The sequence below is a fragment of the Amphiprion ocellaris genome, chromosome 4, assembly GCF_022539595.1.
Source record: "Amphiprion ocellaris isolate individual 3 ecotype Okinawa chromosome 4, ASM2253959v1, whole genome shotgun sequence".
Lineage (NCBI taxonomy): Eukaryota > Metazoa > Chordata > Actinopteri > Pomacentridae > Amphiprion > Amphiprion ocellaris.
The window spans coordinates 18,407,984-18,427,580 of record NC_072769.1 but is presented as its reverse complement, the minus strand read 5'-3'; the positions used below and the strand labels follow the sequence as shown (position 1 = coordinate 18,427,580).

The 19,597-nt window shown below is 39.2% G+C and overlaps 3 protein-coding genes across 4 annotated transcripts; all 3 read left to right on the top strand.

Annotated features, from left to right (window-relative positions):
* The first annotated feature begins 3,264 nt into the window (after window positions 1-3,264).
* Window positions 3,265-6,115, top strand: ambn (ameloblastin). 2 transcript variants are annotated; one of them, XM_035955677.2, is made up of 7 exons: window positions 3,265-3,419; window positions 3,581-3,889; window positions 4,053-4,109; window positions 4,655-4,818; window positions 5,309-5,348; window positions 5,465-5,509; window positions 5,647-6,115. In XM_035955677.2, exons 1-7 carry the CDS (start codon window positions 3,366-3,368, stop codon window positions 5,944-5,946), a joined length of 969 nt encoding a protein of 322 aa, XP_035811570.2. In that variant the 5' UTR covers window positions 3,265-3,365; the 3' UTR covers window positions 5,947-6,115. The 2 variants fall into 2 exon arrangements, with proteins under 2 accessions (XP_035811570.2, XP_035811571.2); XM_035955678.2 differs by having other exon boundaries at window positions 4,655-4,819; window positions 5,313-5,348.
* Window positions 6,116-7,881: 1,766 nt separating this feature from the next.
* Window positions 7,882-10,539, top strand: scpp7 (secretory calcium-binding phosphoprotein 7). The gene is made up of 9 exons (XM_023286829.3): window positions 7,882-7,939; window positions 8,059-8,123; window positions 8,448-8,492; window positions 8,744-8,791; window positions 8,884-8,925; window positions 9,424-9,483; window positions 9,569-9,691; window positions 9,997-10,076; window positions 10,241-10,539. The coding sequence occupies exons 2-8, from the start codon at window positions 8,070-8,072 to the stop codon at window positions 10,039-10,041; spliced, it is 417 nt and encodes a 138-aa protein (XP_023142597.2). The 5' UTR covers window positions 7,882-7,939; window positions 8,059-8,069; the 3' UTR covers window positions 10,042-10,076; window positions 10,241-10,539.
* Window positions 10,540-12,103: 1,564 nt separating this feature from the next.
* scpp5 (secretory calcium-binding phosphoprotein 5) lies at window positions 12,104-14,437 on the top strand. The gene is made up of 12 exons (XM_023286812.3): window positions 12,104-12,157; window positions 12,272-12,405; window positions 12,506-12,566; window positions 12,662-12,715; window positions 12,808-12,873; window positions 12,992-13,039; window positions 13,154-13,222; window positions 13,366-13,395; window positions 13,489-13,536; window positions 13,628-13,678; window positions 13,790-13,873; window positions 14,012-14,437. The coding sequence occupies exons 1-12, from the start codon at window positions 12,104-12,106 to the stop codon at window positions 14,027-14,029; spliced, it is 717 nt and encodes a 238-aa protein (XP_023142580.2). The 3' UTR covers window positions 14,030-14,437.
* The last annotated feature ends 5,160 nt before the right edge of the window (window positions 14,438-19,597 follow it).

Genomic DNA, 19,597 nt, shown 5'->3' with positions numbered 1-19,597 from the left:
TTGGCTTTCACATCATTCTGAGGTCAAATTTCTACAAGACACTTGCAACAGAGTGTAAAATTTAATGACTCCAACAGAAGGAATAAAACAGATCCACCATACGTAAACAAGATAATTACAGTATTTGAAAAGGATTGAGCAAGTATTGCTTTGCAAGTAGAAATACAGCTCTATGCAACACGTTACTGTTTCGCAAGCTCTTCAACCACATATTAATCTTCCCTGATGGCAAACATTTAAAATTCTCTTCTAAGCACAACTCTGGTGTGTTATATTGGTTCTGCCTTGTACTCAGAATACATTTACTTCCAAATACTGGAATCTTTCAACTAAACCAGCAACATTTGTAGCTGTATCTGGGTGTGATCAGCTCTACAAATTGGACGGTGAGGAAATGCAAATGGGATTACAAACAGGATGTGGGACTTTAATGTTACAAAAACTGTCTGTTCTGGGAATGAAACTGTGTTCACACCTGTTTTGGTTTCGTCTCCAAAGGCTGCCATGCAACCGACCACATCAGAGATGAAGTAACACCTTTAAAGGGTAAGAGCAATGTGGGCACACCTGAGGTATTTAAAAGCTAATGGAGTTTCCAGAAGGGATCATCCTGAAGTTGGAGAACACAAGCGTGATATTTCGTTCATTAGTAAGCTGTTTACTCGTAGTCTCCTGTGGCACGAAGGCAGCTCTGACTGCAAAGGGATTTCAATTACAATATGAAGTGCAAGATGAAGTTTTTTCTTCTGATGATTTTCTGCTTGATCAGTTCCCCAATAGCTGTAAGTACAGAGATATGTATACAGTCTTGATTTTATGACATCTTCATGACATACCAGCAGTTCATTTATTAATGTCTGTTGCAGAGCTGTAATCGTTTTGTTAGATCTGACAGCGATGAGGTGGGAAGTAATTGTCACTCCAGCAGTGGGTCTGACAGCGATGAGGTAAGAATGAAACTACAGCCAGAGTAATGCAACAAAACATGCTGATTATTAAAAGACTGTTCAAAATTTTTTTGTGTTTTTTACTGCAGAGCCAGTGCAACCAACCACAACCTGATGTGAACTCGTTGCTTCTTCAGCTTCTGCTTAATCTGTTGCGAACTACAGCTGCTCCAACAACAACAACCACAACACCAGCCACGACCACAGGCCCAAACACGCAGCCCCCCGAGACCACCGAGGCCAGAGGAGACAACGGGTGATCTGCATCGATCCGAGAGCAAGAACAGCAGCTTGGATTACTTTGATTTCATTGTCCAAGAGCATAATGAGAACTTAGTGATGAAGAAATTCAAGCTGTGTGTGTTGCATTTTTATACAGTATATTCATAGTATTTTGTTAAAGCCATGGATGAACCAGTTTAATTGGCTTATTACAAAAACATAAATGGATTATTTTGCATGTTTTCACATGTCAGTATTGGTTTAGCAGCTGATCCACATTTTCATGTATGTGTTGTTGACTTTTTGATTAGCGTTGTGTTTTGTTTAACTCGGTTTCATGTGAGATGAAGCCAGAGTTAATACAAAACTTGAGAAAATGCTGTGATATCTTTGATTCGGAATGCTGAGACGGGCACTTAGTCGGGCTTTAATCATGAGTTTTGTTGGAGGTGGGTCTTGCAGACACCCATGGGAGGGTGCTGACGACTCGCCGGTGTAATATCCACTCACCATCCCTGGATCAGCACGGCTTAAGAAAGGGATGAGCTCTGAGCCGATAATATCTGACTCCATCTGTGAAGTCTGTCGTGCCGCATTTTAAAAAAATCTTGACTCACCTTCTCGACCGATATCTTAATTCCCTGCACTGCACTCTAGACTCTTCTGACTTGGACAAAAATACATGAACATTCTCTTAAATTTAAACTTTTTTCTTAATGTACATGTTAATCGCTCACCGTGTCTCTGATGTGATTGTTTGTGCCTTTTGTACAAATACTTATTATGAATGTAATCTTTTTTTGATTCATGGATGTCTTTTGCAAACTTTGTTAATTATACAAACCAGCCAAATAGGTGGAGTTTAGTGTGGAATGATACTTTGAATATGCACTGAATGAGGTCTTTTGAGTGTTTTCTAATTTGAATTTGGTGGGTTTGGGAGGATGGTTTTGAGAAATAAAAATGAAAGAAGATCCCTGTGAAAGTGGAAACATTTGTTTTCCATTTTTGAGATGCCTCAGTTGAGAAATAGATGACAAAAACGTCAAATATAGTAACAGTGAGACATCTAACACTGAGCTGCTTTTCAACTGGTGATAACTAGTTCATTCTGCAACTTCTACTGGTTCGTTCACGCAAGTCAATTTGCTTTTAATTTTGTGTCATTTCAAAGATTTGGCCAATCCAACAATCCAGCAGCGATTTCAAGACTTTTTTATATCAAATATTTTTAAAAAAAATTAAATTACCTTCTTCCCCATGTACATACTGTAGAAGACTCATTATATTTTCTTTTACATTTTTAAACACTGGAGCCCATCCCAGAATGCATAAAATGAAGCACCTGCAATTTGTACTCATAACTAATTTCACGTTTTTCTATTAGTATAATAATAACGAACAAAGCTGTCACCAGAAATAGAGATACTTTAACATTTGCTTTGCATTGATGCAGCAGCATTCACCAGTTAGCATAATCTGAATTAATATATTTTATGCAGATAGTATGAGTTATTTATTTTAATTTGCCTCCAGCTTCAGTGTGCCCTCTAGTGCACTTGTACCTACATGCAATCGCTGACTGTGTCCAGCTGAGTAGACGTGTTGCAGCTGCACAGCTCTGTAGATGATGAGAAAAGTCTTGGATGATGACATCCTGAAATGTTCAAATGCAGCTAAGATGTGTCTCACTGATTGCTTTGTATCAGTCTAACTGAGGTTTACATGTATTTCAAAATGTCACATTTAGGGAAATTATATCCCTATTTTTTGATCATTTTTACCCATTACACATATTTGGTTTGACCATAATTACAAGAGTGAGACGTTGACACATCAGCCGCACCCACAGGCGCTCCGACTACAGGAAAACCACACTCCCTGGCCTCCTATGTGTTGTTTATTCATTTCTATAGACATGACAGCATGATAATTGGAGGAAAACATGCAGTTTAAGGTCTTCAGTAGATTTCCTTTGGTTCACACCTCTGCTTCATTCACAGCAGATGATTAGGTTGAATTTGTCTGGTTCTTCCTGTGATGTGATTGGTTGTTTCACCCTGTGAGCAATGCATAAGTCAATGCTCCCTTCCATGCAGTTTCAATGAATTTACTCTGTGCGCTCTGCGGGGACATCGCGTGAACACTTTCACTGATCCTGTGGGAGGCTATTTTAAAGCAATTTTGATTTTAGAAATGATGATCATAGTCATACTGTCATGTTTCACCATAATGGTGTCTGCGGTACCAGTAAGTATACTTAAATTGATTATATATTTGAAACAATATTTGAAATTAATATATTGTTTTCTGTGTTTGCTAGTTGAACAGCTATTTATCTGTTTAAGCAAACATGTGATAGACGTTCTGCGAAGTCTGATCATTTCAAGTATTTTTCTTGTCTTTTTCAGGTCACTTCAAATGTCCTTCCTCCTCTGCAGACACAAGGAGGAGCCACTCAGACTCAAGGGGTTCAGCCTGTTGAGGTCACAAACCAGCAGCCTGAAGCTCAGAGACCAGCCGTGCTTCCTCCCAGCGTCCATCAACCACGCTCTGGAGTCAGCCAGCAGCCAAATCCACAGATCAGCCCTGAGCTCACTCCTTCACTGCAACAGTACGTGTGGCCTCCACAAGGGGGCAGCCCACTACTCATCCCCATGCAGCCCGGCATCCAGGGATCTCAGTTTGCCAATCAGCTGACTCTGCCACAGCAGCCACTGGTAGGAAAATGAAGAGAGAAAAACACAGTAGAGAAAGATTTCACTCTTTCTTTTACACTTTTCTTTCCCATTAATCTTAAAGTGTATATAGATAAATTCCAAAGACATTTTTCGGTGAACCACAGTGCAGCTCATTTTAGGTGTGTTTTGTTACTGTTCTCAGATTTTTCCACCCTATGGATACATCCCTCTGTTCGCACCCCCCTATAGGAATCAGCTGGTAAGATATTATTAGGAAACACACTGCTTATGTGCCTGGAGACATAACACACACACACACACACACACACACACACACACACACACACACACACACACACACACTGCCAAGCATTCCATGCACTGTAGTACATTATACAACAGTCTATAGATAAAAAATGTTTTCCAACTTCCACCCAAATCTGCATGAATGATTATACCTTGGGGGACTTCTCCAGTGCTAATGCAGGCACTTTTTTCTTCTTACATGTGCTGTCAACATGTACTTCATAGGAAAGGAGAAACAGCCTGAAACTATTTCATAAGAGACGCTGTTGTGGAAATAAAGACATCTGTATTTTGCCTTAACTGATTTATGACCCTGACATGGAAACCCAACTGCTTTCAGTGCGCTTGACTTTATGCCAAAAGTGCTTTTGCAACTGTAATACTGAACATCCAACTCTCTAAAATTTGGGGGTAGCTGGTTAGACTTGTTCATCTTGCGTCAGAGCAGATATTTTTTAGAAAAATTAAAAATGAAATATAATTTTTTCTTTCTACAAGATGTCCCCATATGGATACCCGATGGTTCTTGAAGCACCTCTTCCACAAAGTCCAGCATATCAGCAGCAGCTCCCAAACAGTCCAGTGTTACCTGCTGAAAATGCTGCAGGACCAGCGGCTCCTTCTGGAAATGCACCTCAGCCAGTGCAGCAACAACAACAACAGGTGGCTTTCCGTTTTATATATACTACTGTTTAAAAGTTTGGGGTCACCTAGAGATGTCCTTTTTTTTTTTTTTTTAAAGAAAAGCAGTTTTTATTGTTGAAGATAACATGAAGTTAATCAAAAATCCAGTCTAGACATTGTTAATGTGGTAAATGACTATTGTAGCTGGAAACGGCTGATTTTTAATGGAATATCTCCATAGGGGTACAGAGGAACATTTCCAGCAACCATCACTCCTGTGTTCTAATGCTACATTGTGTTAGCTAATGGTGTTGAAAGGCTAATTGATGATTAGAAAAGTCTTTGTGCAATTGTGTTTGCACGTCAATAAAACTGAGTTCTCATGGAAAACATGAAATTGCCTGGTGACCCCAAACTTTTGAACGGTAGTGTATAAAAGATTCTATTTTCCTTCAGAATGTGATAAAAAAAGAAAAGAAAACAGTAATGTAAAGTAAAAGCTGTTTCATAATCAGATTATTCTCATCCACAGACTCCCCAGATTGTATACATGCTGCAGCAGCCTATGGTGAATAAACAATAATCTTTGTAAACTTGCATATAAACCAAATTTATGATTGTTGTACTTTCACAGTTTTCTCTCTGTGGACGTTTCATTGACATGTGCTATCATTTTTTTACCAGAGCTCTCAACTCGCTCTTGGAGGTCTTAGCTCGGAGGAACTTGAGGTAACACTGCCAAGATTTTTGTCTGTCTCACAGCTTGTTCAAACAATCTGTTAAGTGAACTCAGTGATCCCACTGTTGATCCAATTGTTCCCCCTCCCTGGCCTCTTCCACTAGCTCTCCTCTCTTCTCTGTTTCAGATGGCAGCTAAGATGAGCCAGTTGGGTGTATATATGCCTACCGTCCTCACAAACCAGCCGGCAGGAGCTGTTCAGCCTGAGATGCAGGCCGCTGCTGGACTCACGAACCCAGAGCAACAAGGCATCGCACCAACCGTAGGGATCTCAGCAGCTGGAGTCCAACAAGGGCAGGCTTGCTCAGGATCACAGCTGAACGCTAACAATGTCCCTGCAGGTTTGGAAGGAGCAGCGCAGGAGGCGGCCACCGTCCAAACACCTGTACAAGTCAAAGTGGAGCCAACGCAGGGAAACCTCATCTGAAACTAATACTTTACTGATGGAAATCTAGACACATTACTAATGGAAAAGGTCGACTACTAGTTTATTAGTGGAGCTTCTTAAATATATTACTAACCATTAATATTTTATTTCATTTATTGTTTCTTTTCTTACTATTAATAATATCTAATAAAAATAAAACCAAGACAGACTGAGCCTGAAGTGTGTCTGTTCTAATGTCTTAAATTAGTTTAAACGCATCCTTCCCTTAAATCTGCATCATAATGCTTCTGATCACGTGGGAGCAATGCAGCCAAGCTGTGAACACAACACTGACATATCGGCACCTTTCAAAGTTGATAAAACTTCCATCCATTCATTATCTATACACTGCTTATTCTGCATTAGGGTTGCTTGGGGGCTGGAGTCTATCCCAGCTGACTTAGGGTGAAGGCAGGGCTACACACAGAGACAAACAATCACACTCACATTCACACCTAGGGACAATTTAGAATCACCAATCAACTTCAGCATGTTTTTGGACAGTGGGAGGAAGCCGGAGAACCCGGAGAAAACCCACACACAAGGAGAACATGCAGACTATGCAGAAAGATCCTGAGAAGACCAGGAGTCGAACTGGAGATCTTCTAGCTGCAAGGCGAAAGTGCTAAGCAATACAAACTTTCATTTGGAGCTATGTTTAAGTCATTCATTTAGCTCTGGTTTAAATCTAGGGAAAAATCTGTTTCTTTACCTGCTAAGTGCTGCTGCAGATGTGGTCTCTGTGTCATCTGGTGCTTGGCATTTAGCGTACAGTAGGTTGGTGTTGAGGAAAATTACAGCCTCAGAGTGGTGAGAGTGAAGGTTGCAGGTTGTTATACCACAAACAGTGAGGGGATGATTATCTGTTCAGCTGTCATTATGAGAAATCTCTTTCAGATTATTCACAGTCATTTCATCCATTGTTCTTCAAAAGTATTGCAGCTGTAAAAAAAAAAAAAAAAAAAAGTTCCGTTTTGCAAATGTACCATTCAATTTTCACGTTCTCTGAAGCAACTGATTTCCTCAACATTATCCATTCTGAGACAGTAAAAGTTCTCTGCAGCAACACTTTGTAGCATAGGCTATAAATTACACTTTTGCACATTGTTCACAGGTCTTTAAATTCAAATTGTGCGTCTTGAGTCTGGAACAGCTCTCACTGTGAACCCAAAGTAACATCTCCTGTGTGAGAATTGCAGTTTAACGCAACTCAAATGGCGTGAATGTTACTTACGTAGTCTTTTTCTGCCCACTTATGCCATAATGTAAGAGGAGGTTACATGGTGGTTTTTCTAGTCATCGCGCTGAGACATTTTCTTTCCAGTTAATGGATTTCGACCCAAGTGGGGCTCTTGAGTGTTCCCACAATGTCAGACAGGATGTACAGTGAACCTTTGAGCACAGTATTTTTCATCTGCAACCAATTTACAGCTCCACCAAAGACATTAAATCAGTCTATATTCACATGCCTGACTCTGCATAAAAATGAGAAGATCCCAACAACCCTCAATACGCTGACGTCGGTACAGTTTTAATGCAGTCATTACAGTATGTATCATTTAATCATCATCAGCTGTAACTCTGTAGAACACATAATAAAACAAATACACAAGAGGTCTGTGATATGATGTGATATTTTAGAATGCAAACTTAAAAGATCCCCTTCCTCCAGATAAATATTCACAAATAAACCCGGTGCCCTTTATGACCGTAAAAGCTGTTGCAAGGATGAACCTGAAAAAACACATCGCCGAGGGATCAGATGTGATTAATGTGCATTTGCAGCCAAAAGTGTCTTAGGAGATTTCTCACAGACACATAGCTGCCAATTTCAAAATCATAAAAATGAAAACCTTTGGCTTGTCACCAATATCTGTTGTAAAGTTTGCTCCCCCTTTGTTCTGTCTGTGAATAAATAGGAGTAGATCTCTCTCCACAAATCACACCCCTCCTCAGGAGTCCTTCAGTCCTCACGTGCTGCCAGAAAGCAGAGGTAATGTAGATTATTAATATCGGATTAGATTCTAAAGGAATAATACAATTACATCATATTGTGCTTTTATAAGGTATTACTTGAGAATTTAATACCTCTTGAAATCCTCTTTTTGTCAGCTTAATTCAAGATGAAATTCGTGCTGCTTTTCGTCTGCATCCTTGGGTTGGCCATCTGCGCCCCTGTAAGCAAAATCCTCTATTTCTAAGACAATTCTCTTACTTCTGTCCTTCTCCTGTTTCTCTCACATGTATTCTGCTACAGTTAATCCTTCCTCAATATTTAGTACTGTAACTAACAGACAAAACTGTGAAGCTTCTGATTATTATTGGGTTTTTTTTTTTTATCAGCAGGTTATTGTGGTTTCTTTTCTCTTTTTGGGGGGATAATTTTCCGGATTTCCTTACTTTGCTGTAAATGACATTTACCAATACAAGGTTTTCTGAAAAAACAGTTTTACACTAACTTGAACTCCACTGAATCTGCGTTGTTTTCTTCTCCTTCACAGCCGCAGACGTACATGGAGTTTGACATCCATTACGCTCCAGCTCAGGTAGCAAAGAAACAGTTCAGATCAGCTGCTGAATATCACTGCATGCACACAAAAACCTCAATAAAACACACATTTTCGTAGATCACCAAATAAGCTCCGCACACAGGTCTACTATTATCTGCTCACCACTGATGGTCATGTCTTTATAGCTGAGCTGCTTGGAGGTTCTTTTACTATGTTAGTTAGCACACTTTCTATTTTTAAACTCTATTCTCATCTGAAGCTGAATATCATAAATACTGTCTCTGCAGGCAGCCCAGGCTATACCTGCTGGAGCTCCAGTTGGAAGTTTGGATGTTGTAAGAGCTAAATACCATGTTTATTGATTTATTTACATATTTGAACATTAATTACGCTTTTGTGTGACAATCTTAACTGTTTTGTTTTCCAGCTGCTCCCTGTTGATGCCCACAGGCAGCCTGTTGCAGGAGCCGTGAGTGTCACAGTGCATTTGATATTGATTATGAAATATTAATGTATATACACTAATGTTTAGTAGAAAGTAGAAATGTCTTCATTTTTGAAAGAAAAGCTGTTTTTTCCCCAATGAAGATAACAAGTGAATCAGAAATACAGTCTAGACATTCTTAATGTAGTAAATGCCTATTCTAGCTGGAAACAGCTGATTTTTAATGGAATATCTCCATAGGGGTACAGAGGAACATTTCCAGCAACCATCACTCCTGTGTTCTAATGCTACATTGTGTTAGCTAATGGTGGTGAAAGGCTAATTGATGATTAGAAAACCCTTGTGCAATTATGTTAGCACATGAATAAAAGTATGAGTTTTCATGGAAAACATGAAATTGCCTGGGTGACCCCAAATTTTTGGACGGTAGTGTACATCTGATGTATGACTGTATATTTATAAATATTTATAGAAAAAGATTTAAGTGCATATATGACGGTCTAATTGTATTTTCTTTGAAAGGTCCGTGGTTTCATCAAGCAGGAGATCCTCCAGCCAAATGGCAGAGACACCAAAGACGTGGTAGGTGCCTGCAGATCTGAATCTCTCTCATAGACATCATTGTGAGCCTTTATTGAACTAATGATCTACTTTTTATCTGTTCCAGTACATCCCATTCGGTTTTGACCCCCCAGCTCCCGCTGCAGCTGCCCCCGTTGTCCCCGTTGCCCCTGCTGCTCCTGCTGCACCTGCTGCACCTGTTGTACCTGTCGTTGCTGTTGCTGCCCCCGTAAGAATAACTACTGATGTGGATTGTGAATCTTTTTAATTTATTATACAAACAGAAAGACTTGGTCACTGCCAGAAGCTAATGACATGTAAAAAATAAATCACATGACTGTAGGAGGTAGTAATCTGAAGAAAAAATGAATTTTAAGTGGGGATGAGTGCAACAGGTTCATTCCAATAAGTGAGTGTTGCATCAGAGAAAACAGTCTTCCAGCTATTTCTGCTGAGGTGTTGAGAAACACCAGCAGACACCAGGGAATCTGTCCTCACTCCTGATTGGCTCATCGGAAACCTCTGTCATTTCAGGCTGCCAAACCCACGGGTGATGATGACGATGAGGAGGATGACTAAAAACATTGCAGTCAGCAGGATCTGCACACAAAGGGGCAAGCACACACCACACACACACACACAACAAATTCACATATTCCCAACACACTTACCTTGTACCACAATACCATATTTCAACTCTTTGCAGTTTGAACTAAATAATTGATGAAAGCGTGAAGATTTAATATTATTTTCCTGTTTGCTTCTATTCTCTTTGCAGGTGACCACAGGTGTGAGACCACTAGCCAACCCTCATGAACAATGACCAGCTAGCAATGTTATTTTCTACATAATGAAAAACTTGGTGCTATGCGTTTTAGGAGAAAAGGATGCTCTGCAGGTGGTGCTGTATTTTCTTTTTCATTTAGAAAAAGTGGAAACAAAGCTAATTGTCTCATGATAAAACAGAGTGCTATGCAGTGAAATATGATTGCATTCACCTACATCCAATAACACGTTTCTTCTGTCAAAGTAACTATTTCTGTGCTTCAAGACAAATAAAAAGAATTACTCATTAAATCTTTCTGTTCTGGTTCTTTGCTTCAAACAACTATATGTAAAGCATATTTGATGCCCAATCCGAGAATGACAAGCAGCATTTCTGCAGTTTATGATACATTTTTGTGATGTATGTCTTTGGAAAATCTTTTTTTTTGCTGTTTGTTTGTTTTCTGTCAAATTCTTTACAAGTAGCTGTAGCTAAACTAAAAATTGAAGACATAAAAGCAGCAACATGAGGCGAGTTTGAGTTGCCTAAGTCTGTGGATTATTTTAATAAAGACTTTGAGCCTTCTAATTCTATTGTTAGTGTGCATATTCAGAACAGTTGTATCATCATTTATTTGCATCTACTTTTCTTTGAATGTTATTATTGAATATATTGATCTAGAAACTAAAAAAAATATAATTTCAGCTCTTAAGTTCATTGATTAAAATAAACCTTTACCTATAAACTGAAGGGGACTGAGAAGACAAGGGACATTCATGTCAGCAAATGTGTTGTAGATTTGCCATACTACCTGGTTGAACCACCAGGTGGAGCCCTAATGTGGAGTTACAGGTGTGCAGGTGTGTCTGGCAGCCCTCCAGTTTAGCTAGCAACCTCTTTGTGCATGCTAATGCTAAACTAGGACTTTTAAATGCTAGCAGCTGTCAGCAGAGAGCAGCAGGCCTCTGATTTCTGGTTACATGCTTCCAGCAACATTAAAACTAAGCAATGAAGTGTATCAGCAACCTTCTGTTCTGAGTATAAACACATTTTAGATGTGATAATAAATACTGACAAATTTCCTTTGCTGATGAATTTTCTGCGACAGTATCAGTGGACATCTGCGCCAGGTGAGCAGCTGGACTTCCATTAACTACAGTGAACAGTCCGTCCATCATGTACATCAGCTATGAGGACGATTTTGATATCAAAATGCTGTGAAGAGAATAATAAAGTAACAGGTTATTAACTGTACAAGACTGCAACACATGTGCTATGTTAAAAACTTCCAGTCATTGGGTTGTTGTTATTTTTTCTGTTTAATGTACACTACTGTTCAAAAGCTTGGGGTCACTTAGAAACGTCCTTATTTTTGAAAGAAAGGCAGTTTTTTTTCAATGAAGATAACATTAAATTAATTACAAATACAGTCTAGACATCCTTAATGTGGTAAATGACTATTCTAGCTGGAAATGGCAGATTTTTAATGGAATGTCTACTTAGGGGTACAGAGGAACATTTCCAGCAACCATCACTCCTGTGTTCTAATGCTACCTTGTGTTAGCTAATGGTGTTGAAAGGCTAACTGATGAGCTAACCTTGTGTAATTATGTTAGCACATGAATAAAAGTCTGGGTGACCCCAAACTTTTGAACGGTAGTGTATCTGGTGTTTATATTTGTTTTTTAAAATTCTAATGTGAACTATGGCAAACAGTAAATGTCAGTGGTTTAAAAGAAGTTTTAATGGCAAACAGGGAATGATTCATTCAACAATTAATTCCTTATTGAGTGTTGACATTGCTGACTATCGTGTGGTAAAATTGGATTGAATTTCTTCCAGGTACAGGAGTCGTAAAGGGCCAATGAAACTGTCATGAAGGCAGAATGTGGAGCAAACAGAGTGGAGGTGTGCTCTGCTCTAGACAGTGTAATCAAACAGTCTGCTATTACTCAGAAAGTGGATTTGACCACTGGTCATTTAGTAAAGCTGAAGACTAGACACTATCCTGTACCCACTCATTGGGTTACATCACTCACATAGAGTGTGATTGGCTGTCTGGTGAACGGGCATCCTATAAAAGTCACAATAACTCTGTGGAAGGTATCAGCTGCCATCATCTCCACCATCGCCATCATCGATTCTCCTTTTTCTGTGGTCTTTTTCTGTTGCAGAGGGTGAGTTAAAGAACTGCAGGCTTTTCCAATAGGAGGCAACCATCCAGTGTCTCTTTGATATAACTTCTACAGTTTGTAACGATGAGTCTTCTGTGTGTAGGTCCAAAATGAAACTAGCCGTCCTGTGCCTCTGCTTGGCGAGCACAGCCTGTGCTGTACCAGTGAGTGTTAAATAATAATGTTAGAGCGAGAACCTTTGCTATCTCAGGTAGGGTCCCGTTTCATGATATCTGAAAATGTCTGTTTATGCCCGTAGCTGCAGTACTTGCCTAAATTCACTAGTTCCAGACTGCCGGCACCATCCCCACAGGTAATAATGAATACACATGACGCAGACACATTGAAACATTACATAAATATTGCTGTGTGGTATTGACTCGCAACTATTTTTCATTTGTTCAGATAAAAAATCCCTTCACAGCTGGTTTCCAACAGCCTGGACTTCCCGGTGCTTATAGCGTGGAAATAGTATGTCAGAATCTTTTTGTTGTCACTCCACATGCTGCATTTCAGCTTTTTTGAAATGGTTCTCTTACCGTGGTTATCGGTTATGCTCACAGTGCGCATGTTTGTTTATTTCTCTAAGATTTATCCCCACACATTTGGTGCCGCAGGTGGTGCAAACCCTGCACAGGTAAACATGCACACATTTTTCACAAGTGTCCTCATTTGAATAGAAATATGATGAAAACACTACATAACTGCATTTACTACTGATTGATTTTTCTTCCCTTTTGTTTTTCTGCAGCCTTTTCCCTCTTATGGCTTCATCAAGTACTCCATTCCTCAGCCCCCCGGCAGACAGAGTGTGGAAGTCGTAAGTGTTCTTTTGTTTTTTCCCTTTAGAAATGATTGCAGCTGCAGCGACTTCATTTACAGCTCATAGGAGTGTGTCCGGTTTTTAAGAATTGACTCCTTGGAACAGGATGTTTTCATGGTCTCATGTTCTCACATTTGCAGTTCTACCCCTATGACTTCACTCGGCAAATGGTAAACATTTCAAACTTTTTGATATTTTTCAAGCATATTTGAAAATATGAAAATGAGCACGGCACAGAACTAAATTTTTACTTTGTTTTCCAGATAGTGCCACAGATCCCTCCTATGACAAACATCCCTCCAATGCCGGATGTGAGACATCATTTATTTTAAATCTCCATTATGCATATTTATTTGTTTATAAAATCATGTTTTATTCACCACCCTACTTTGTTTTTTGCAGGCTATGCCATTCGAATTTCCTCCTCAGAACATTCCCCAGCAGCCCATGAATGTGAGAAAAAGAAAACAGCGAAAAATAATAAAATCTCATAAGATATTTATCGTGTTGATTCTGAGGTTTTTCTTCTTGTTTTCTCACGAAGTTCTTCTGTTTCTTTTTCAGATTCCAACATTTGACGCCAATGCTCTTCCCTCCCAGGATCCCCCTCAGCCGCTCCAGCAGGACCAGCCCACACAGACAAGCCAGGTAACCACCAATCTATATGTTATCATTAAACATGAGAGTGCACTGCGAGTATGACTCATATATATCCATACAAACAGTAATCAATCTGAACCATGCATGAATTTAACAACATTCCTTTTAAATCACTTGTCTTTGCAGATGCCAGCAAAGGTGTAAAAATGTGAATTCTGCATTCCTCCTGAACATTTAGACATCAGCAGCAGATGAAATGATGTTAAATCATGAGTGATTCTGTTTTTTGAAGCGCTTATCTTAAATTAAAAAGCAACAATTAGAATAAAATAACCTTCTTTTTTTTAATTAAGAGATAAAAATGTTACTAAACTGTAGTATGACATCTTGTCATCTGCATAGAATGAAACATATTCCTGGACAACTGTATGCTTTCCTTTGGTTTTATAGATTAACAGCAACCTTTTGTAGAATTGCAGACTCGGTGTAATGTGATGCCACACACCTGTGATGCTGCATTTTCACAGTATCTGCAGATCTTTATTAATGAAGTCTAACTTATCCTAAAGTATCATTTCATTTTAAGAAATAAAGATTACATTTTGAAGCAAATATTGGTTTCTTTCTGTTTATTTAAGGAGTTGTAGCATTTGTTACTACCTGTATAAGGTAGGCTGTGATAAAAACACACCTGTAGTCTTTCTATATTGCAATTCAAAGCCATCTTTGATGAGAACTTCCTAAATTATTACATTCAAACCACAGACCTGGCAACCCTGGCATGGTGAAACTTGCTATAGGCATGCCACCTTTTTTTCACATCTCATCCATATACTTATATGAAACGCAAAAACGGTTGGGCATGGATACTACATCTACATTTCTTTGCTCAGAAACTTCAATAAAATAAACAAACTTACATGTAAAAATAATGGTTTTCATGTGTAAACACCTGACACTGAATGTGGTTAATAAATTATACTTTATGATCATACAGCATTATTATTGTATAAGACACAAAGAAGAAAAATATACAATCTTGGATATTTTCCTAAAGAGAACAAACCAAATGTCCCACATGAAATACATTTAAAGGCTTGATTTGAGGTGACCCTTGACTTTCATAAATTTAGTTAAATAGGTAAGTAGGTAAGTAGGTAGGTACTTTATTAGTTCCGAGGGAAATTCAAGATGCTAGAAGCATATTATATTTGCAAATCATGTTAACCCTTTTGTTTATTTCAAACTTTACAAGGGCAATGGATGCAGTGTTGAAACTGAGAAATTTTATTGTTCACATGTATAAACACCTGGGTGTCTGGATTGATGACTCCCTCACTTTCAAGCCACATGTGGAGAATCTTGTGAAGAAACTGAGGGTAAAACGGGTCAAACACGTTGTGTTTTTCTTTTAATGCAAAAAAGTGGCTTGTCGCTGCAACTTTTTTTGTCTGTGTTGAATTATGGCGATCCTTTGGATATGAATGGTTCTGCTCAATGTCTTCAAATGGTTGACGCTGTTCACCATGCTTCTTTGAGGTTTGGTATGGACTGTAAAGTGTCGACACACCACTGCAAGCTCTACTCTTGGGTGGGATGGCCTGCTTTAGCCACCAGAAGGATCTGTCACTGGTAGAGTTTCATATACAAGGCACTACTTGGACTACTGTTCACCTACATTTGCTCACTAACTGCATAAAAAAAGTAAAGGAAAGTAAAGAAAAGATAAAATATAAAATGAAATTGTGGTTTCACGCTTTGTTTATAACTGTTCACTATAAGCAAATTAACCAAGAACATATATACAAACATATTTGCATCAGTGGCCTCTATCAAATCCATACTGAGCAGTTCCAGGAATGAAGATGGCTGTAACTGTTTTTTATTGTGTTATATTAAATGCCTTTAATCATACAGTGCAATGTAATCTTTCTACTCAGGACAGGAGTAAGAGACATCATTCACCAACAGAATATATTTGGAAATAAATTTTTACAAGGCACTCAAGTGACAACAAGATTCCAGACTTGTAGTATTTGGTACTCATACCTGGATTCCTCTATAGGCAGTGACATCAAACAATTTCATAAACATTTGGTTTCAGAAGAACGATTTTATTAAGCAAGACTGAAATAATGACGAACTCAGCATACAGGCATAGGCTTATATGCATCTTACTCAAGGTGTAGAAAGTTGCTGGGCAATTTCCCCCACAGTGAAATGTAAGTGGCTTAGAAAAATAAATACCATAAAGTGAAAGGCAAAGATCTACTTGATCCTTCCTCCCCTGGGGACAAAAGCCTGTCACAGCACGACTTAATGGCTATCTCTTCAAAGACACTTAAAATACCCAAACATCATCCTCTCACGCTATGACTGTGTCGTCTTCACAGGTTTCTTTCCTGGAACAAGAGATCACATAAATTCATAACACATCAGCCACATGAGGAGGGGGGATGTTGAAAGCCACTTGAAAAACCTTAATTAAAACTGTCTCGACTACATTACAATGGTTTTTATACTATATGGTGCTTCTGGAATGAAGTCTGCAAAAAAAAACAAAACTTGTATTTGCCAACTGAGTGATAACTGGAAGCAGTGTCTGCTGGTGTGGATGGTTGAAAGCAAAGAATGTAATAATGTGCGGTTTTGACAATAAATCAGTGAAGATGTTTAGAGGATGATAACAAAAGTGCTGAGAGGAAACACAGGAAAAAAATGGGAAAGAGACAGTGGAAACTACAGGAGCTGAAAGTTCTTTTATGATCTTTTATGCCTTTTAAGATTGATTATTACTCAAAAAAAATGACACCAGAGACCCTATGTAGAACTTAAAAGGTGTACTCTTTTGGACAGTATTCAGACTATAAGTTACATCACTGCCAAAATCTAATCAGTTGGTCCTTGTGTCATTTCTGACCTCCCCTGAAAATTTCATCTAAATCAATCCGTTTTTGAGTAATGTTGCGAACAGACAGACAGACAGACAGACAGACAGACAAACCAACGGCAATCGCCTCTTTGGCCGAGTAAAAATGTAATCTTGATTAGTCATTAATTTAACTAGCTCATTTTATTTTCTATTGTATTTTGTCCACTACAATGATTGGCGCACACTGTAGCATGATGTCTCTCCTTTTTTTTTTTTTTTTTTTTTTTTTTTACGAATATCAACATATTATATGCAGTTTCATCCATGTAATAGAATACAGCCCTGTCATAGACATGTCCTGCATTAAGTTCCAACTCCTTATCTAGTTTCGCCCCCTCTGATTAACCACTGTGGCTCTGGAGGGCAACTCATGAGCTGAGTTGTTGGACTTTAATTACGCCAGTGATGCAAATCAACCTGCAAGCTGTGGTAACTCACTGAGCAATAGGTACTGTTAGTTTACTGAAGGTTTGTTTCATTCATTCATTCAGCCTTTATTTAAATCTCGAGGAATCATTCAGTTCAAGCCTTTGCTTACAATGATGTCGAGAGTATAGTCAGCGAGATAAAAAGACGACAATCAACTAGACAACAAATAAAGGGACACAGTTAAAAACAATCACATTCAGAAGCAGTATAGACTGTGATCAACAGATATGGCTGCACCAAGCTTGAATGTTTTCTACAAGATGCCTCGACTACGGCGCAGCTTCAAAGCTAAAAGCATTTTTACCAACTGGAGTTTAGGTATGTGGGACTTTGAGTGTAAGTCGAAAAGCTATTTTGACATGAAATTAACAAAGAAGTGATGTATTGTGGCTGCACAGTGGATCAGTGGTTAGCACTGTCGTCTTGAAGATCCCTGGTTTGTGTCTCCGCCTTCCTGGGATCTTTCTGCATGGAGTTTGTACGTTCTCCCTGTGCATGTGTGGGTTTTCTCCGGGTTCTCTGGCTTCCTCCCACAGTCCAAAAACATACTGAGGTTAACTGATGATTCTAAATTGTCCTTAGGTGTGAACGTGAATGTGATTGTCTCCATATGTAGCCTTGTGATAGACTGGTGACCTGTCCCCTGCCTTCACCCTGAATCAGCCCCCGGTGACCCTAATGAGGATTAAGTGGTATATAGATAATGGATGAATGGATGGTGATGTATTGTGCCATGGTGCCAGTCAGTGCTTTACAAATAAACAGAAACCAATGTCTGTCTCGCCTCACTGCAAGAGGTGGCCAACCCACTTCTTTATACACTAAGCAGTGAAGAGTGGCTGTCACAGGTAATGAATGTGAATGCTGAGTGGTAAACTGAATCCAAAGCTTTCAGAGTGGAAAAAGATGCATTTCTGTAGATGACATCTCCATCTTCTATGACAAACAAGAACATTATTTGCAAATTTCTGCCATATCTTGCAGAATAATACTTCAATGTGAAATTTAAATGTGAGTTTTTGGTCCAGATAGATGCCTAGATATTAAATTCAGAGTGGTGATATTTAAACTGCCTTCATTATTGTGCAAAGCCTGTGAAGCGTGACCTCTCGGCTTCTACATTCAACAGACACAGCGGCTCAATACTTCCTATTCTATGTTACTGGTGATAACACTGCTAGTGTTGGATGTTTGCTCAGCTTGCATGTGACATCATAGAATGGATGTGCACAGGTGATAACTAAGCTCAACTTGACAGTAGCTGCACATAGCTCTAGTTTTGCTGAGCGGATTAATAGAATTTCCTATTCATGAGATCTTTTCTAACATTCACCAGTTTAAGGAATATACATAGAGTGACTTCTAACACAATCTTATTCATTGGAAGGGTAAAGTTTGGTGCATTCTTTTTGCAGCTTAAATGGCTCATAGAGCCAGATAAAACCTGCCTTCTTCTCCCTCCTAATATTTATGGCAGTTGGCACAAGATATTATTATGTATTACTGGGACCAATTTTAGTAGAGTGTGGCTTCGGGATCAAAATATTTCTGTTGCTGAAACAGAAGTATAAGAAGAACAGAACCTACACTACCGTTTAAAAGTTTGGGGTCACTTAGAAATGTCCTTATTTTTGATAGAAAAACTTGTTTTTTCAATGGAGATAACAATGAAAATTAAAGCTGCAAGCAGCGTTGGACGGGTCCTCGCATCCTTGCTGGCCGGCGAATCCACGCATGTCCACCAGGTGGCGCTGCGACCAAAAGTGCATGTCGGCCTATGGATGCGATGAGGGCTGGACTCTGATCACAGCCGTAAAATTTCAGGCAGACTGGAGCATGTTCAGGCTACTTACAGAGCTCTTCCTGTCCATCCACCAGGTGGCGCTGTGACCGAGAGTGTATATTGGCCAATGGATGTGATCAGGGTCAGACTGTGATTCCACATATAAAATTTCAGGCAGATCGGACCATGTACAGGCTAGTTATAGAGCTTTTCCTTCTATCCACCAGGTGGCACTATGACTGTGGCTGTATTTCAGCATGTGAATGTCATCAGGGCGGGACTCTGATCATACATGTAAAGTTTGAGGCAGATTGGAGCATGTTTAGGGCGGTTACACAGCAGTTGATGTTTCATGGCGAAGCATCAAAGTTCAGGAGGCCGCCATGGCCACGCCCTCAGACTTTTGCGGAGCATTTTGATAACTTTTGATCACCCATGTGTGTAGTACATCCTGGCCGAATTTCATCTCTCTCGGTGTTACCCTGTTTGAGTTTATAGCTTTTGAAAATGTCTAAAAATGACCCAAAATCGTCAAAACATATGACATATAATTCAAAATGGCTGACTTCCTGTTGGATTTTGGTCATGGGTGTCAATTACATTTTTGTGTGTCTTGATGAGTTACATA

Excerpts from the sequence above, each read along its gene's own strand:
- ambn (XM_035955677.2), top strand. The coding sequence starts at position 3,366 with ATGATGATCATAGTCATACTGTCATGTTTCACCATAATGGTGTCTGCG. Across the intron at positions 3,420-3,580 it reads TAATGGTGTCTGCGGTACCA|GTCACTTCAAATGTCCTTCC; the intron begins GTAAGTATACTT and ends TGTCTTTTTCAG. Across the intron at positions 5,510-5,646 it reads TTAGCTCGGAGGAACTTGAG|ATGGCAGCTAAGATGAGCCA; the intron begins GTAACACTGCCA and ends TCTCTGTTTCAG.
- scpp7 (XM_023286829.3), top strand. The coding sequence starts at position 8,070 with ATGAAATTCGTGCTGCTTTTCGTCTGCATCCTTGGGTTGGCCATCTGC. Across the intron at positions 8,792-8,883 it reads CAGTTGGAAGTTTGGATGTT|CTGCTCCCTGTTGATGCCCA; the intron begins GTAAGAGCTAAA and ends TTTGTTTTCCAG. Across the intron at positions 8,926-9,423 it reads GGCAGCCTGTTGCAGGAGCC|GTCCGTGGTTTCATCAAGCA; the intron begins GTGAGTGTCACA and ends TTTCTTTGAAAG.
- scpp5 (XM_023286812.3), top strand. The coding sequence starts at position 12,104 with ATGAAGGCAGAATGTGGAGCAAACAGAGTGGAGGTGTGCTCTGCTCTA. Across the intron at positions 12,158-12,271 it reads TGTGCTCTGCTCTAGACAGT|AGTGTGATTGGCTGTCTGGT; the intron begins GTAATCAAACAG and ends TCACTCACATAG. Across the intron at positions 12,567-12,661 it reads GCACAGCCTGTGCTGTACCA|CTGCAGTACTTGCCTAAATT; the intron begins GTGAGTGTTAAA and ends TTATGCCCGTAG.